This window comes from Contarinia nasturtii, unplaced genomic scaffold, assembly GCF_009176525.2.
Source record: "Contarinia nasturtii isolate CC-2019 unplaced genomic scaffold, AAFC_CNas_1.1 Cnas_scaffold_2426, whole genome shotgun sequence".
Classification (NCBI taxonomy): domain Eukaryota; kingdom Metazoa; phylum Arthropoda; class Insecta; order Diptera; family Cecidomyiidae; genus Contarinia; species Contarinia nasturtii.
The window spans coordinates 4,313-18,490 of record NW_022199747.1 but is presented as its reverse complement, the minus strand read 5'-3'; the positions used below and the strand labels follow the sequence as shown (position 1 = coordinate 18,490).

At 34.0% G+C, this 14,178-nt stretch overlaps 2 protein-coding genes across 3 annotated transcripts in view; one reads left to right on the top strand and one right to left on the bottom strand.

Moving 5' to 3' along the window:
• Positions 1–9,742, top strand: part of LOC116348426 (LIM/homeobox protein Lhx1) — a 26,878-nt gene extending 17,136 nt beyond the window's left edge. The window contains exons 4-7 of one of the 2 annotated variants that reach the window (XM_031779428.1): positions 2,961–3,160; positions 3,287–3,508; positions 8,817–9,085; positions 9,195–9,742. In XM_031779428.1, the coding sequence (XP_031635288.1) occupies positions 2,961–3,160; positions 3,287–3,508; positions 8,817–9,085; positions 9,195–9,420 (917 nt within the window). In that variant the 3' untranslated portion in view covers positions 9,421–9,742. Of the gene's footprint in view, positions 1–2,960; positions 3,161–3,286; positions 3,509–8,816; positions 9,086–9,169 lie in introns of both variants that reach the window. The other variant, XM_031779427.1, reaches the window with a different exon arrangement.
• Positions 9,743–10,178: 436 nt separating this feature from the next.
• Positions 10,179–13,880, bottom strand: LOC116348424. The gene is made up of 4 exons (XM_031779417.1): positions 13,838–13,880; positions 10,684–13,725; positions 10,482–10,606; positions 10,179–10,405 (listed from the first exon to the last, which is right to left on the bottom strand). The coding sequence occupies exons 1-4, from the start codon at positions 13,878–13,880 to the stop codon at positions 10,235–10,237; spliced, it is 3,381 nt and encodes a 1,126-aa protein (XP_031635277.1). The 3' UTR covers positions 10,179–10,234.
• Between the last annotated feature and the right edge of the window lie 298 nt (positions 13,881–14,178).

Genomic DNA, 14,178 nt, shown 5'->3' with positions numbered 1-14,178 from the left:
TTATTATTATTATTATTATTATTATTATAACTTTCGTTGGATTATCTTCACTTTGGAAGACCCATACTGTCGACTGCTGTTTAGTTTCGGGCACATACGCATATATCCACTATTCGTCGCCTGTGACGATGTTATAGACAGAATATGATGCACCGCGGTTTTATTTGTTGAGTATTTCATTGCACCAATTCACACGAGCTAATTTTTGGTCATCGGTCAATTTATGTGGAATCCAACGAGAGCAAATCTTTTTTACGGCCAAATGTTCATGCAAAATCGTGTGTATGCTTCTCATACTAATGCCCAAGGATGCCTCAATCTCACGGTATGTGACATGACGATCTTGCTTTATCATGTTTCTGACAGCATCGATAGTTTCTGGAACAACAACCAATTTTGGACGACTTTCACGGAATTCGTATGACGACCACGATTGAATTCAGTAAACCAGTGATATACAGTGGCCTTGCATGGAGCTTCATCGCCAAAGACCAAATGAAGTTGATCAAAACACTGTTGTTGAGATACACCCAATCCAAAGTCGTAGTAAATTATCGCATGAAAATTTTCACTAGTAAAATTCATTTTTTTGTTGAGACGCAATTTAGATGTCACTGTAAACAATACAAATAGCGCGCGTATGACAGAACGTTCTGAGATCGTTTATGCTACCAAATGTTAAACTTAACGAATATGACAATGGTTTGTACGGGACAACACTAAATATTGCCAATTCTAGAAATATATGGAGCAGCCCTCATACTATCCAGTATCCACAATCTCATTAAATATATCAATTAGTCAAATCGATTTCAAGTATTAGAACGTTTTCTTAAATGTGTAGACGTATAAACGTATTTAAAAGCTGTGTTGTAAGAATGCACAGAATTGAAATTAAATAATCTATACTGCAAAAAATAAATAATCTGCGAAGAATAAATGTTATTGAAAAAGTAAAAAAATATATTCGTCAAGATTTACATTGATTTTCCGGAATTTATATGCTTTCGTGTGCCGGTGTATAAAGTGAACAATATTCCCACAATGAATTTCACACCCAGCATGGGGTTTTTCGGCCTATAATATTTATTCCAAATGCGCGCATTCATCGCACAATCAATATTTCTTTCTCTGTGTGTAGTGAATATTTTGATTTACTTTTGGTTATTCTTTTGATTTCGACGATTCACCAAGTTGAGTTATATAATGACTCTGCGAACGAAAGAAAAACATGTCAAGAATAGATCAGAAATGCTTCGTATTAAAATGAAGTAAAATTCAGATTTTCACAATTTCTTCTTTTGACTGACACGAAAAATAAAATAACCGTTCAAAAATTGTATACTTTTCATTTGGATAACAATGCTTCTTGTTTTTATCATTCAGAATTATCAAGACTTCCACAATACCATTCCCTTTGCTGCATTGATAAATGCTATCAAAAACTTACGTGTTCATGCTATTGTTCGGATTTCGTCTCTATCCAACCGAGAGTAGAAATATCGATTTTTGTTTTAGAAAATACGTATGCGTTTCTCTGCACTTAACAAAAGCCATATTCACAGCACTGCTGCTTGGAATATGTCCAGGGGAAAAATTTGCTTTGAAAATGGTGACAAAGGTAGAGTAAAGTACCACGTGACTTCAAACATGGACATGAAAAAACAGAATTGGCTGGTTTTTCAGTCATCCTGCATTCAATGTGTTGTCATATGTCAGTAACAGAAGAAATGGTTGTACATGCGAACGAACTTCACTTCGACGAGAACAGAAAGACATAAAAAGTTTGCAAAAATGAATTTTCACAGCGTGCAAGTTTTTGACGTTATGAAACAAGTGTATCTTTTTCGATTGTAATTTAACCCTAAATCGAATAAAAAATGCAAACATATCGGTCAAATTATTTACTTGTTATTAATGCGAAATTAAGGGATATAAACACAACCATGACATTCACAATGTTTGGGGTTCAGACTAAATTTTATATATGAAACAGCAATACGAAGAAGTAATAGTAGTACTATTTACAGGAGTAACAAATATACCCTCTCGTAACTATAACTGGTCGAGAACATTTGAATCCAAAAACACATAAAATAAATTCAGCTGTAAGGCATTCATGAGAAATGGTTTGGAAAATCTCTATCGTTCCCTGCATAAAAACAAAATTCACCATTTGCTACGCATTCCTTGTGAGCGTTTACGTTGGCATGGACCACAGATTATTTTGTACGTCACGTTGTACACCAGCTCTACTCACAATATCAATACAATACCAGATACACACCGCACATTTGATTGTTTTTGAAGTAAACTTTGAAATCAAAACAGTAACACAATTTTCAAGTTATGTATATTCCATGTCATACGCGTTTGGCTCAGCGATTTCGTCTGATAAATGATGAATGATGATGGCGTAAAATGTATATGTGCGTATAATTCTTCGGGTAATATTTTATAGCAATGATGCGTAACACAAGGGTCTTGTCGTGAAAACAGAATATTAGCTTTCCACATTGATACATAGGCACGAAACTCAAATTCAGGAAGAAAAATATCAGGAGCAAGGGAACGCTGTCGTTCGAGGGAATATTTTTTTTGCTGTTGTGTATGTTTGCGAAGTGATTGGGATTCTCTTTCTCTATTTCTTTTTTATACACATTATGTATGTATGTACCAATGTTTTATAGTGAACCTTAAAATATATATAACAAAGCAAATACACTAAACAAATTCAATTCATAATAAAGTGTTATGCATCGGAAATAAATGCTTTTCACTCCTAAAATCGACAAAGCATTTTCTTTCTTCATAATCTATATGCAAAACAATTTGTTTACTTTGATGAACAGTTATAATTCGATTTGAAACACCAAATTGAATTTGGTACTTGACTTTTAAGCTATCTATTGAAGTGTCACAATTCAAAATAATTTTTTTTTCTTCTTTCTTTTCATCAGATCCGCTATTGGGCTCCGGTTCCGAAGATGAAGAAGATGACGAACCAACACATCATATTCGTGGTTCTAGTTTGGGATTAGGTGCGTTAGTCGGATTGGGTGGAAATGTATCAGATTCTCTTATCACCTTAGGTCCATCTGATATGTCAGTACAAAGTACGAATAGCGATAATAAAATGACACAAGATGATTCTGATCAAGTGAGTTTTTACGAATTGAAATGAAACATTTCCCTTTTGAAAAATCGTTTTTATGTTGTATTATGAGAGTTTTAAGGACTATTTAAATGAAAAGAAAAAAAAAAAAACAATTAATATTCATCTCAGGGCTCAATTGATGGTGATCCTGATTGCCGTGGTGATTCACAGGCAGAAAATAAAAGTCCTGATGATGGGGCAAATGGTTCGAAACGGCGTGGTCCACGAACAACTATCAAAGCCAAACAGCTAGACGTTTTAAAAAATGCATTCAGTCAGACACCAAAACCAACGCGTCACATCCGTGAACAACTCGCTAAAGAAACTGGTTTGCCAATGAGAGTGATACAAGTAAGTTAATAAAAATATTCACAATATTTTGGAATTTAAGAAAAAATTAACATCCATCATAATGAAATTAACAAGCAAATGGCAAATCTCAGTGAATGAAATAAAAATTGTCTAAGATTCTATTCTTTTTCGCTTTGTTATTTATGAAATCAAAAGTACGATGGTCTTTTCGAATATTAATGCATTACGAAAAGAGTATAAAATTTAAACAAAAAGAAAACAAAAACAATACGTCACTACTCAAATAATATCGGACGAACACGAATATGAATAAAACAAAAAAAAAAAAAACATAAATCATGTTTGTTACTTTTATGTTTTTTTTATTATTCAAAGTTAGAGAATGAGAAGTAGTATAACGATGATTTTTAAATATCTTCTGAAGGTTCAAAAATTGAGAGCACAACAGAAGGCGCACAAAAAATAACAGAAAAAAACGGAATTATCGATTATTTTTCATCTTCATTCATCGTTCGCACAAAAAACGTATGCTGCATGCCCTTTAAGTTGATGATTCAAATCGGTATTTTTCCCCTTTCTCAAAAGAAAATTATCTTTGAAAGGAAACTTTGCAGTCAAGAACAAAATAATTACAATCTTCGATAATGTTAGAAAGTAAATTATGAAAGTAAAAAATAAATTAAGAAAGACTTGTTGTGTATTCAAAAATACTCAAATTACAAGGGTCACTGAAAAAGAGTTTATATTGTTATCTAGTTTATTTACCAATATTGACAAAAAGAACAACATACATGTGTCAATCAAACTCATAATTAGCATTGAAATCAAAATGAATAAATGGTCGAAGATAGAATGACATCGAAAAACAGAAGAAAAAATGAAAGGTGACATAATCTAATTTTCTTTCATTATTGGCTTGTATAACACACACAACACGAACAAACTATACTTAAAAATATAAAAGTGTTGATAATACTTCCCATAAGACATATCTTCCTTATTTTGTTGGTTTTTTTTTCAACTGATTTTATATTCATCATAATTGAAGTTAATGTTGCTTTTTCGTTTGATCTGGTGACAAAAAGTCAACACACTCAATCACGCTTCTATTTTGAAATTTTTTCTTCAATGAATGTGTGATATTGAATGAAAATCTTAGATATTTTTTAAATGAAACATTTTAATTGCAATGGGACATAAACTAGATAAAAATACATACATGGTATTTAAAATCGTATGTGAAAAGTTTTTTCTCTCAGTATAGCAATAAAAGTTCAACTTTATCACTAAAAATAATTTTTGAGTGGAACATATTTAAACATTCAGTTCTTTGATTACACTTTTAAAAAAATATAGGTTCAATAAAATGTTTATAAATTGGTAATAAAGCTAACTTTGAATCATTTTTTTGCCGCAAACTGAATTAATTGTTTTTTTTTTTTTTTTGATGATTCTGCATTTAGTCAAATTTGCCATGTAACGCCGTCGGTAATCAAGAAATACAATATATGTTGTGTTTCTCTTATTCCATCTCTGCTGTCATTTGATGAAATAATGAAACGTATAAGTTTCATGTGTTTCATCTATTCAGTTAGTATGTGCTCATGTTTCTTTTGTAGTTTTGAAGGCAGAACGTTTAAAAAAAAAAGAAAAGTCAAAGTTCCTCTTTTTTCGTGTCGGCACTACCATATGCATGCATCATATGCACTCAATCACATATATTGCGTATGAATAAATAAATCATACTTTTTTATTTGCTTGATCATCGCTACATAATCGTTCGGTTTTAATTTAGCTTTTGTGTATGAAAGTTGATTTGTTTTTTTTCCGAAGTCTATCTCCATTCGTTCATTTCTATTTTTCATCAACTACCAACAAAATTTTGGCTGTCAATTTAAACACGAAGTAAACAAAAATCACCTCCGAATTTCAAAATTTTGTCCAATCACTCAGAACTATTTAGGAGAAAAAACCGAAAAAAGAAGGGTATTAACTCGAGGTAACCAATCGGATAGAAAGCAGCAAGTGATCGCCACACGTTGTGGGGTCAATTAAACTTGATATAATCAGAACAATTAAATTCCACCGACGTAACATGTTTAATCTCATGTTCGAACAATAAAGAAGAAGATATATCAAATTGTGAAACAGAAGGTTCTTGTGTTGTAACTGGAAAACATTAAAATTTTATTGCAAAGTCAGGGGCAAAAAACGAAACCAAGACTTGAACAAAACAAGATTTTTTATATGCATGTCGAACGAAAATAATAGAATTGAAAAACCAAATCGTCCATACACAGGAGGTGATTGTATTTTGGTCAAATTCGTTCCACAGCGTAACAAACTCCATCAATGAGAATCATTGAGCGCATTTGTTCACGGCTAGATTCGGCTGACTGTAGATTTTTTTGATAATCTCATTGCTTCTTTGTGTAATGTTGTTGTTCTATTCATGCATTTTCACGTATATAAATTATTTGCATTACAAATCAAAAGCACAGAATTTTCACGACGAGAATTGAAAATGCTTAATTTCAAATTATATATCTATTTGTAATATTTCTGGATTAATATAATTTTTGCTTTCGACTGATTGTGAAAAATATTAGATTTTTGTTTTGAAAATGTAAACATGCAGAATATGCATTTGTTTAAAAATATTGCTAAATATTTCTAAAATTATAGAAAAAATATAAGTTTCTCACTCAGAGGTGATGAGTATTGGCCGTCTAATAAAAAATATTATAAGAACTTGGTTTCCTTCTTGTAGCACGTTTCACCATAGCGCTATAAAGAGTTGACGATATATTAACGAAATTACTATTCGGAAGCCACAAGAATGGAATACAATCATAATCATATTGAGTTCAAAATCTCATTACAAACTAACAAAATGTTACGAAATTTGAACAGTTGTTTCTTTTGTAAAACATTTCATCAAGTGCTTCGATTTTGTTCAGTCACAAAAATATTGCCAATAAAATCATAAATAATTTGGACGACCCCGCCCCGATACACTTTGACAAACATTTGTTCAGCATAATCGTTTGGGGACAAATAAATTGGAATCGGTACAAGTTACTGGGGTGAAGTAACTAGTATATTTAATCTTTCAAATATTATTCGGTCTGTACTATAACTTTATTTCACCCTAAAAATTGCAAAGCAACAAATTTTTTTCTCTTTGAGAAGTGGAAGCACGTTTGGTTTATAAATACCAAAATTTATCTCACCGAAACAATAGTAATACACTAAAATTGCGATAAGTTTTTCTCTTTGAATTCTTAAATTTTGAATTACGTTAAAAAGTCGATATATATATAGCTTAAACAAAAACAATAAAGTTTATTTATAACAATGATCATTGAAAGGTTTGAAGTCAAATATTTTTGGATGTGCACACATTGACAAGATCAAATGTGCCTACTTCATTTGAAATTGCAAATATGATTAAACGATCCTGGTTTTATCTAAAGAAAACTTTTAATCTCTTTGGAAAAATCATTCATTAAGATTGATTTCTCTGGGTAATATATTTCAGTCATAATATTTCAAATGTTATTGATACTGTAAAAATATTCCAAAAATATGAATCTTTTATGAAATCGCAACTCGTTAATACAACGTTTCATTTTTATTTTTGACCTGTTTTCCAGTTCGAAGTTCTCTTTATTTTCTCCTAATTCGCTCATATTTCGTACGCGGCTTGTGAACAGAAAACAAATGAAAACTACGGTGAAATAAAATCGCATAATCCTCACAAAACACTCTCAGCATGATGTCTTACCTCGATTCGTTATTGCACATTTCAAATGATATGCGTGCATTTCATTTTTTTCATGCTTTGAACGCTTTTACCATTCAATTCTCTCTTTCTCTCTCTCTCTCTCTCTCTGAATATATATCTGTACCTATTTTACATTTTTTTTTCTTAGTCTATGATCAAAAGTCAAAAATAACATTTTAACTGGTAAAATAAGAAACAAAGCGAAAGCAATGACAGTTGTCGGCGCCGCCCATTAACCACATGACGTCTTGAACGTACTTATATATCAGAGCTATTACTTTTTATAGTGATTATTGATGTTCTATATTTATATTCATATCACATCATGTTTCTCTTGTTGCATTTTTGCATTCTTTCATTTAATTTGCACTGCGCGTTCATCGATTTTCATTGTTTTAATCTTGAACGCGCTTCTTTTTATCTTGTATCCTCTTTTCGGTATGTTTGAATGGGCTTTTTGTTGTGGTTCTCATTCTCTTCTGCTAAAGGTTCAGTTAATTTTTTGCTTTCTCAATCAAATTTCCTTAAAAATGATATAATATCTTCTCACATCCAGTCTCGAAAAAACTTAGATTTTCATCAAAATGATTTATTTATATGGGAAAAAAAAGAAATTCGAAATAGATACATTTTTGACATAGAATATACATTTTTTGCATATAGAAAATGCACTCAGACCTGAAATTTGGAATAAATTTTGAGAATTAAATTGTGGGCAACGGGTCCCATTTTCACACTGGAATATTCACCGGATCCTTCGTTTGCAATGAGGATTCCATTTTTGGTTTTTGGGTGTGCGTTTATTTTCCTAACAGTTTCACTACAATATAACATTTAAAAATCTAACTAAAGATTTGAAATAGAATATAAAATATTTTGAAAAATCGAGAAACCAATTTTAATGAGTTAACAGCTACAAACTGTGTATTTTTTTATAGAAACAAACAGTGAGAATGAAATAGAGTTGAGATCAATTTGTTTCAAACCCAATTTTTCTGAAGATGTTGCTTGTTTCAACTATATTTTACCATGAAAAAAAATTCGCTTTACTATACCGAAAAAAAAGAACCGTGTCGAACGATTTTATCGACTGATGTCAAACTATATATACAAAGTGCGTTATGGGTATGTTGCGAAGCAAATGCAACGGTTGTGCTCGTATATTTTTGAATGCAGTAAATTATTTTCAACTACGCAGATGAACAGAACGAAAGATTATTACAGAAAATTGTTCCGTAAATAGAAGCGATTGTATGTGTTGTTTTGCTTTGTTTTTTTTTTTTCGATTTGCAGGTTATTAGTTTTCTTGGAAGCAATATTGAATATATTTAACGGCAGACCGTGTTATTGGTTTCTCTATATTTCTTTTGAAGCATGTCTTATTGACCATAGTGGAGAAAAAACGTTAAATTATGTATTTCTTTCGTTTTGCATTTACTTTTGTTCTAAATTCAATGTTAAAAAATGTGGGAAAAATAGGACGATATAATTGATTAGATATATATTTCTTTTGGTGAAATATAATAAAGTAATGCTAAAGATTTTTTCTGCTATTTCCAGGTATGGTTCCAAAATAAGCGATCAAAAGAACGACGAATGAAACAACTAACGAGTATGGGTCGCGGACCATTTTTCGGTGGTGCAAGAAAAATGCGTGGTTTTCCAATGAATCTATCCCCGGGAGGTTTGGATGAAGCGGGTTTTCCATATTTTAGTCACGATGGAAAATTTGAGTTTGGTTATGGTGGCCCCCCATTTCATTCACATGGTAGTGATGCTCCATTCTTTCCTGGACATCCCATTGGACCACTGCCGTTTAATGCGTCAGGTGAGACTTGCTATTATTCAGTATACTGATTTAATGCATTTTAACACAATGAATATTGACTTAATACCAATAATATACAATGCAGGGCCAATTGATCACCCAAACACTTTGCCAATGGTGAATGAAATGAGGTATGACACGGGAGGCATGACACCGGAGTCAAATTTCATGAATCAAAGTTCGTCGAATCAAAGTGGAAGTGGTGGTGGTGTAAATGGGCCCGGAAATCAAGATAACATTATCAGCAATCAAAGAAATGCATCTCCTTCAGAATTTCTGGGATCGAGCAACTTCTCGGAACCACAAAATTTGCAAAACGAGGGTTTAGTTTGGTAAAACATTACATGGATTTATAATGAATGAGATTTTTTTTTTCGAAAAATCTTCAAATATTCGATCATATTTTTAAGCTACAGTCTAAGAAAAGTGTAAATAATAAATACATACTTTCAAAAGAACTGTTTTAATCGACTCTATTGATTTCATTGAAGATGCAGACGTAGGATTGTTAGCAAAGATTTTTTTCACAGGAATTTTTATTAGATGTAACTCATGTATAAAATAATATCAAATTGCTTACTTGATGAAAAAAGCGCTAATTTCAAAAATAAATATTCGTACATGGACACGGAAGAAACCGAAGGAAGAAGTAACTCAAGTAAATTGGAATAATTTCATTTGGGGTGGGAAGGGTAACTCGGAAGTTTGTATTTATTCTCCAAAATGTTTCCATTTGAGCAAACTTTAACCCATATTTTATGATAGTATTGATATTCTTGAAATGTTACAAAGTGTGAATTAGAAACAAGTATTAATCTTGGTTAAATTACACAATACACAAGCAAAACAGAATATTCAAAGAATAATAAAACAAAATATATGTACATTAAATTTTTATTTATGTTTTTTTTCAAAATATAAGGAATTACACTTCATAAATATGAATCTTTAAATAAAGGTAAGGAAAACATATAGAACTTTCTACAATATCGGTTAGATAATACGAAAGTCCACGCTAAATATATAGCCAGACTTCATGATAAGAACTATTAACATTGTTCTTTAAATTAAACTAAATTTAATTTTTCATTTATTTGTTTGATTGATTGATTGTTGATTTGTTGAATGAGCGATGTGAACGATGCTATTATCAGTTTTCGCCATCGTCGCTAGAGCTACCACTACCGCTATCATTACTATCATCACTGTTGTCAGACAATTCACTGTTGCTCAAATCGATTGCATCTTCTTCGCTGCTTGACGACCACCATGACTGATCCGAATCGTATTCAGCTTCAATGGAATTTTTTGATGTTTGATACTGAAATGTAAACAAAAAAATCAAATTCACATTACACATCACATGAATTCGAAAATTATGTTCAATATGTTATTACCTTTTGTTGCTTTTTACGCTTATTTTCATCAAACTGTTTGAAGCGTCGCTCTGCATGTTGATCTTGTATCTTGGCATCGACTGTGAATGCATCTGGCAATTTTATTCCCAATAGTTCATGATAACCTAAATACATGTACGATGAAAATTGAATATTGGATTCAAAGTTATATTAAAAAAAATGTGATTCACTGTAAACATACCGCGAAGTCGAATATTTCGACCGGCATTAGTGTCTCGATTCAATGTAACCGAACGGACTTTTGTCGTATCACCAATATCATCATCATTTCGTATGTATTTCCATGCGATGACATCTAGGCGCCGACGTCGCAAATGTGTTCGTGGCCTCTTCACTATCTCAGCATTTTCAGCACCCGGCACAAGCAGTCCATCGACCATATTGAATCGTTTCAATTCGACTTTTGGTTGGCGGCCATCTTCGTTCGAATACCGTGGTCGATATTTTTTCTGCTTCTTCAATTTTTTCGAATTCTTGTGGCTGTAAATGAATGAACCACCATCGGGCAGTGCTTCTGGCGATGGTTTACACTGGCGACACACTTTGAACCGAGATTTCGTTGTCTTTCGGCCATTCCTCGAACCATTTTCCAGTACATTAAAGCAACGGCTACATAATTTCGTTGTTCGATATTCATCCACGTAGCGCACGGTACATTGTGGATGTTGTTCGAGTGCTTTGAATAGTAAACGAACACTGGTACGTACATAACCTTTGCATGGTGAATTTGCATGGGTGAACGGCGCCTTGCCGACAAACACAAATGTATGTTTACCATGCCCTTGTGCGACAATCATTCGCACCAATTCATCAATGGTTCGATGGATTTCAATCCAATGCAAAAAATTAGTCAGTACATACGCTTCGCTGCCGTACACATCCATGGCCCGATTGAAAAATCTTAACGTATGGTCGGCGTACGTTTTAAAATCGATCGTCCTGCTGCTCGGCTGTACATGGTTCTCACACTCTCGTTCGATGCGCTCACGATCGTCGGCCCTGTCGTCTTCAAGCGTACCAACCAGTCGATCTCGTTGTTTCTTGAACTGTGGCAATTTCGTCATCCAATGATATTGCTTGCTGGATATTTTAAAATTGCGTACGCTTTTCACTTTCACAGCGCCCGTATCATCTTTCTCTCGATCGATAATTTGGCCGGCGATGATCTCACGGTCGCCAACATCAAAGCTTACTTCGCGATCGCAGTGGCGTAATATATTTTGTAGCCGTTCTTTGGTTTCAGCATCAGTTGCATCGTTTTTCTTCTTCGTCTTCTTCTCTTTGTTCATCAGAAAAACGAATGCATTGCCATCGGTTTGTATTCGATTGGCGAATGTTAAACCGGCCGAATGGCGTTCGATTTTACTAATGCCGAAATATTTACGCCACATGCGATCCCAAAGTTCTTTGTTGCCATTGAACGGTTGTTGCCAGGGTTTATTACTGCCATTGTTCTTTTTCATTTCCTGTTCCTTTGGATTTTTCAACCGCTTAAGGATTTCGAAGAGGCCACGCCTGTCGATTTGGATGTAGATACGACCAAAACGTGCCTCCGGAATGACTTGATACACGGTCAAATTTGGCGCACATCGAACCCATGTATATTTGACACCTGGCAATCGTTTTCGTGGCACATATTCGGCAATCGGACGACAGATTGATTTCGATTTCGCTTTTGATTTGTTGTGAATTTTGGCTGCTGCTTCAGCTTGAAGTTTGACCTTTGCTGCGGCAACTTCAGCCGGTTGGTTCTTTTCATCTTCATCCATTTGTTTATTGATCATGAGACAGCGTTCACGATTTCTTGCACGACAATATTGCTGAAGTCTTACGAAAAATGGCACATGACGATACCAATTTGTTGTCAATTTGGAGAAATAACCGCGTCGATTCGCTTCGAAATCCATCGGATTAAAATCGGTTTGAATACGCTTCAGAAGACGTTCGATAGCTGGTGTCAATAGAATTGGATCACGTTTTCGTTTTGGCTTTTTCACTTTCTTTTCATTTTGTCGCTTCTTCCGTTTGGCCGCTTCATCATCGTTGGCCTTTTTGCGTGGCGGTCGTTTCGATTGTGGCTTTTTCTTATAGAAATCCGGATTCTCTGCCTCGTCGCTGAACAAATAGCGCATTGTATTGGTGATCAATTGGTAATTCGCTTTGCGTATCTGTTTCAATGTTCGACATTTTTGTGGCGGCAGTGGTGGTTTTTTGGTGCGTGATGTGCTCGCAACCGGCTCATTTGATTTCGCATGGTTTGCCAATTCTTCGGAAATCACACAATGATTCAAATATGCCCGAACATTATTATACAGACTACGTATGATACACATCATGAAATTGGTGAAATATTGCCGAGTTGCATAGGTGAAAATGTTACCATAACCAATTGCATTTTTCTCAATGACTTTGTGCTTCTGACAGAACTTGATTATAGCCTGATCCAATTTCCATGTTTTTCGCAATTTTGTCTTGCCATTGATACAATTACCATACACACCACGAAAATAACCATCAAAATAATTACGATTGTATTCACACGTACTGTTCCAAAATTCGGTACGAATGGCTGCTTCACTGTTCGATTGTATGATTCGCATGAGGCTACAGTGTACGTTGAGTGCGCCAAGTCGCCAATTGTGACTCATGTCCGTGACAATTTTATTGATAATACTAGCCAATTCATCCTTATTCTGTAGATTTTCATTGAATGACTTACGTTTGCCCATTTTGATCGATTGGTATCTTTCTGAATCCTCATCACCATTGTCGCCATCGTCATCGCCATCATTGAAATCGAAATCATCGCTGACATAATCATTATTCGATGTATTCGGCATACTGGTGGCACGAGTTGTTCGCTTCTTTGGTGCCGGTGCATTTGTAATCGTTTTTGCTCGCTTCTTTCGTTTGGCCGGTATTGTTTTTTGTCGTGCATTGCTATCATTCGATTGTGATTGTTTTGGACGTGTACCTGATGCGACTGTATCACCGGATGATGTTGGTGTAGACACATCGTTCCGATCGGCAACAGTAGAAGCAGCAGTTGTATTAGTATCAACACAAATTCCAAATCCATTTCGTAAACGCTGCAAGGCTTCGACATGACTCCGTTCGAATTTTTCCACCAAATCTTCGACTTTTCGCTTAACGTTTGAATTCAATTTGATGTTCCGTGTGAACTGATTCAATTGTGTGCTCAATTCATTTGCAATTGTTTCAACTGTGTGTAGAGAGAAATGTGTTGTAAATCATATAAATTCTGTTATATGAAATCAATAAAAATCTACAAAAAAAAAACTATGTAGTCATTTTAAGCGATTTTAATATTTTACCGATTTGACGATGTGCTGCGTTTGAAGCTATTATTTTTGTCATGGAAGAAAACACATTTTGGCATTCCATTTCGATTTGGCTGTGTGATGACGATGTGCCGGCATTTTGTATATTTTGGTGGATCGGTGAATGGTGGCTTGACGAATTTGATGGTCGTTGTTGTCGATTGTTTTGATCGAATCGTACGCGTTTCGATTGTGTCGAAGTCTGTGGCGAGACTAAACTAGGCGTGTGCGTGACATTATTGTGTGCGTCGACAACATCATCATCATCGTCATCCGATTCAATGACTGTATGGAAACATTTTCATTAGATTAGAAAAGAATTGATTCGGGTTCCC

Coding starts and splice junctions, on each gene's coding strand:
- LOC116348424 (XM_031779417.1), bottom strand. CDS start 13,880: ATGACAAAAATAATAGCTTCAAACGCAGCACATCGTCAAATCG. Junction 10,607..10,683: donor TCGAAATATTCGACTTCGCG/GTATGTTTACAG, acceptor ACATGTATTTAG/GTTATCATGAACTATTGGGA. Junction 10,406..10,481: donor AGCGTAAAAAGCAACAAAAG/GTAATAACATAT, acceptor TTTACATTTCAG/TATCAAACATCAAAAAATTC.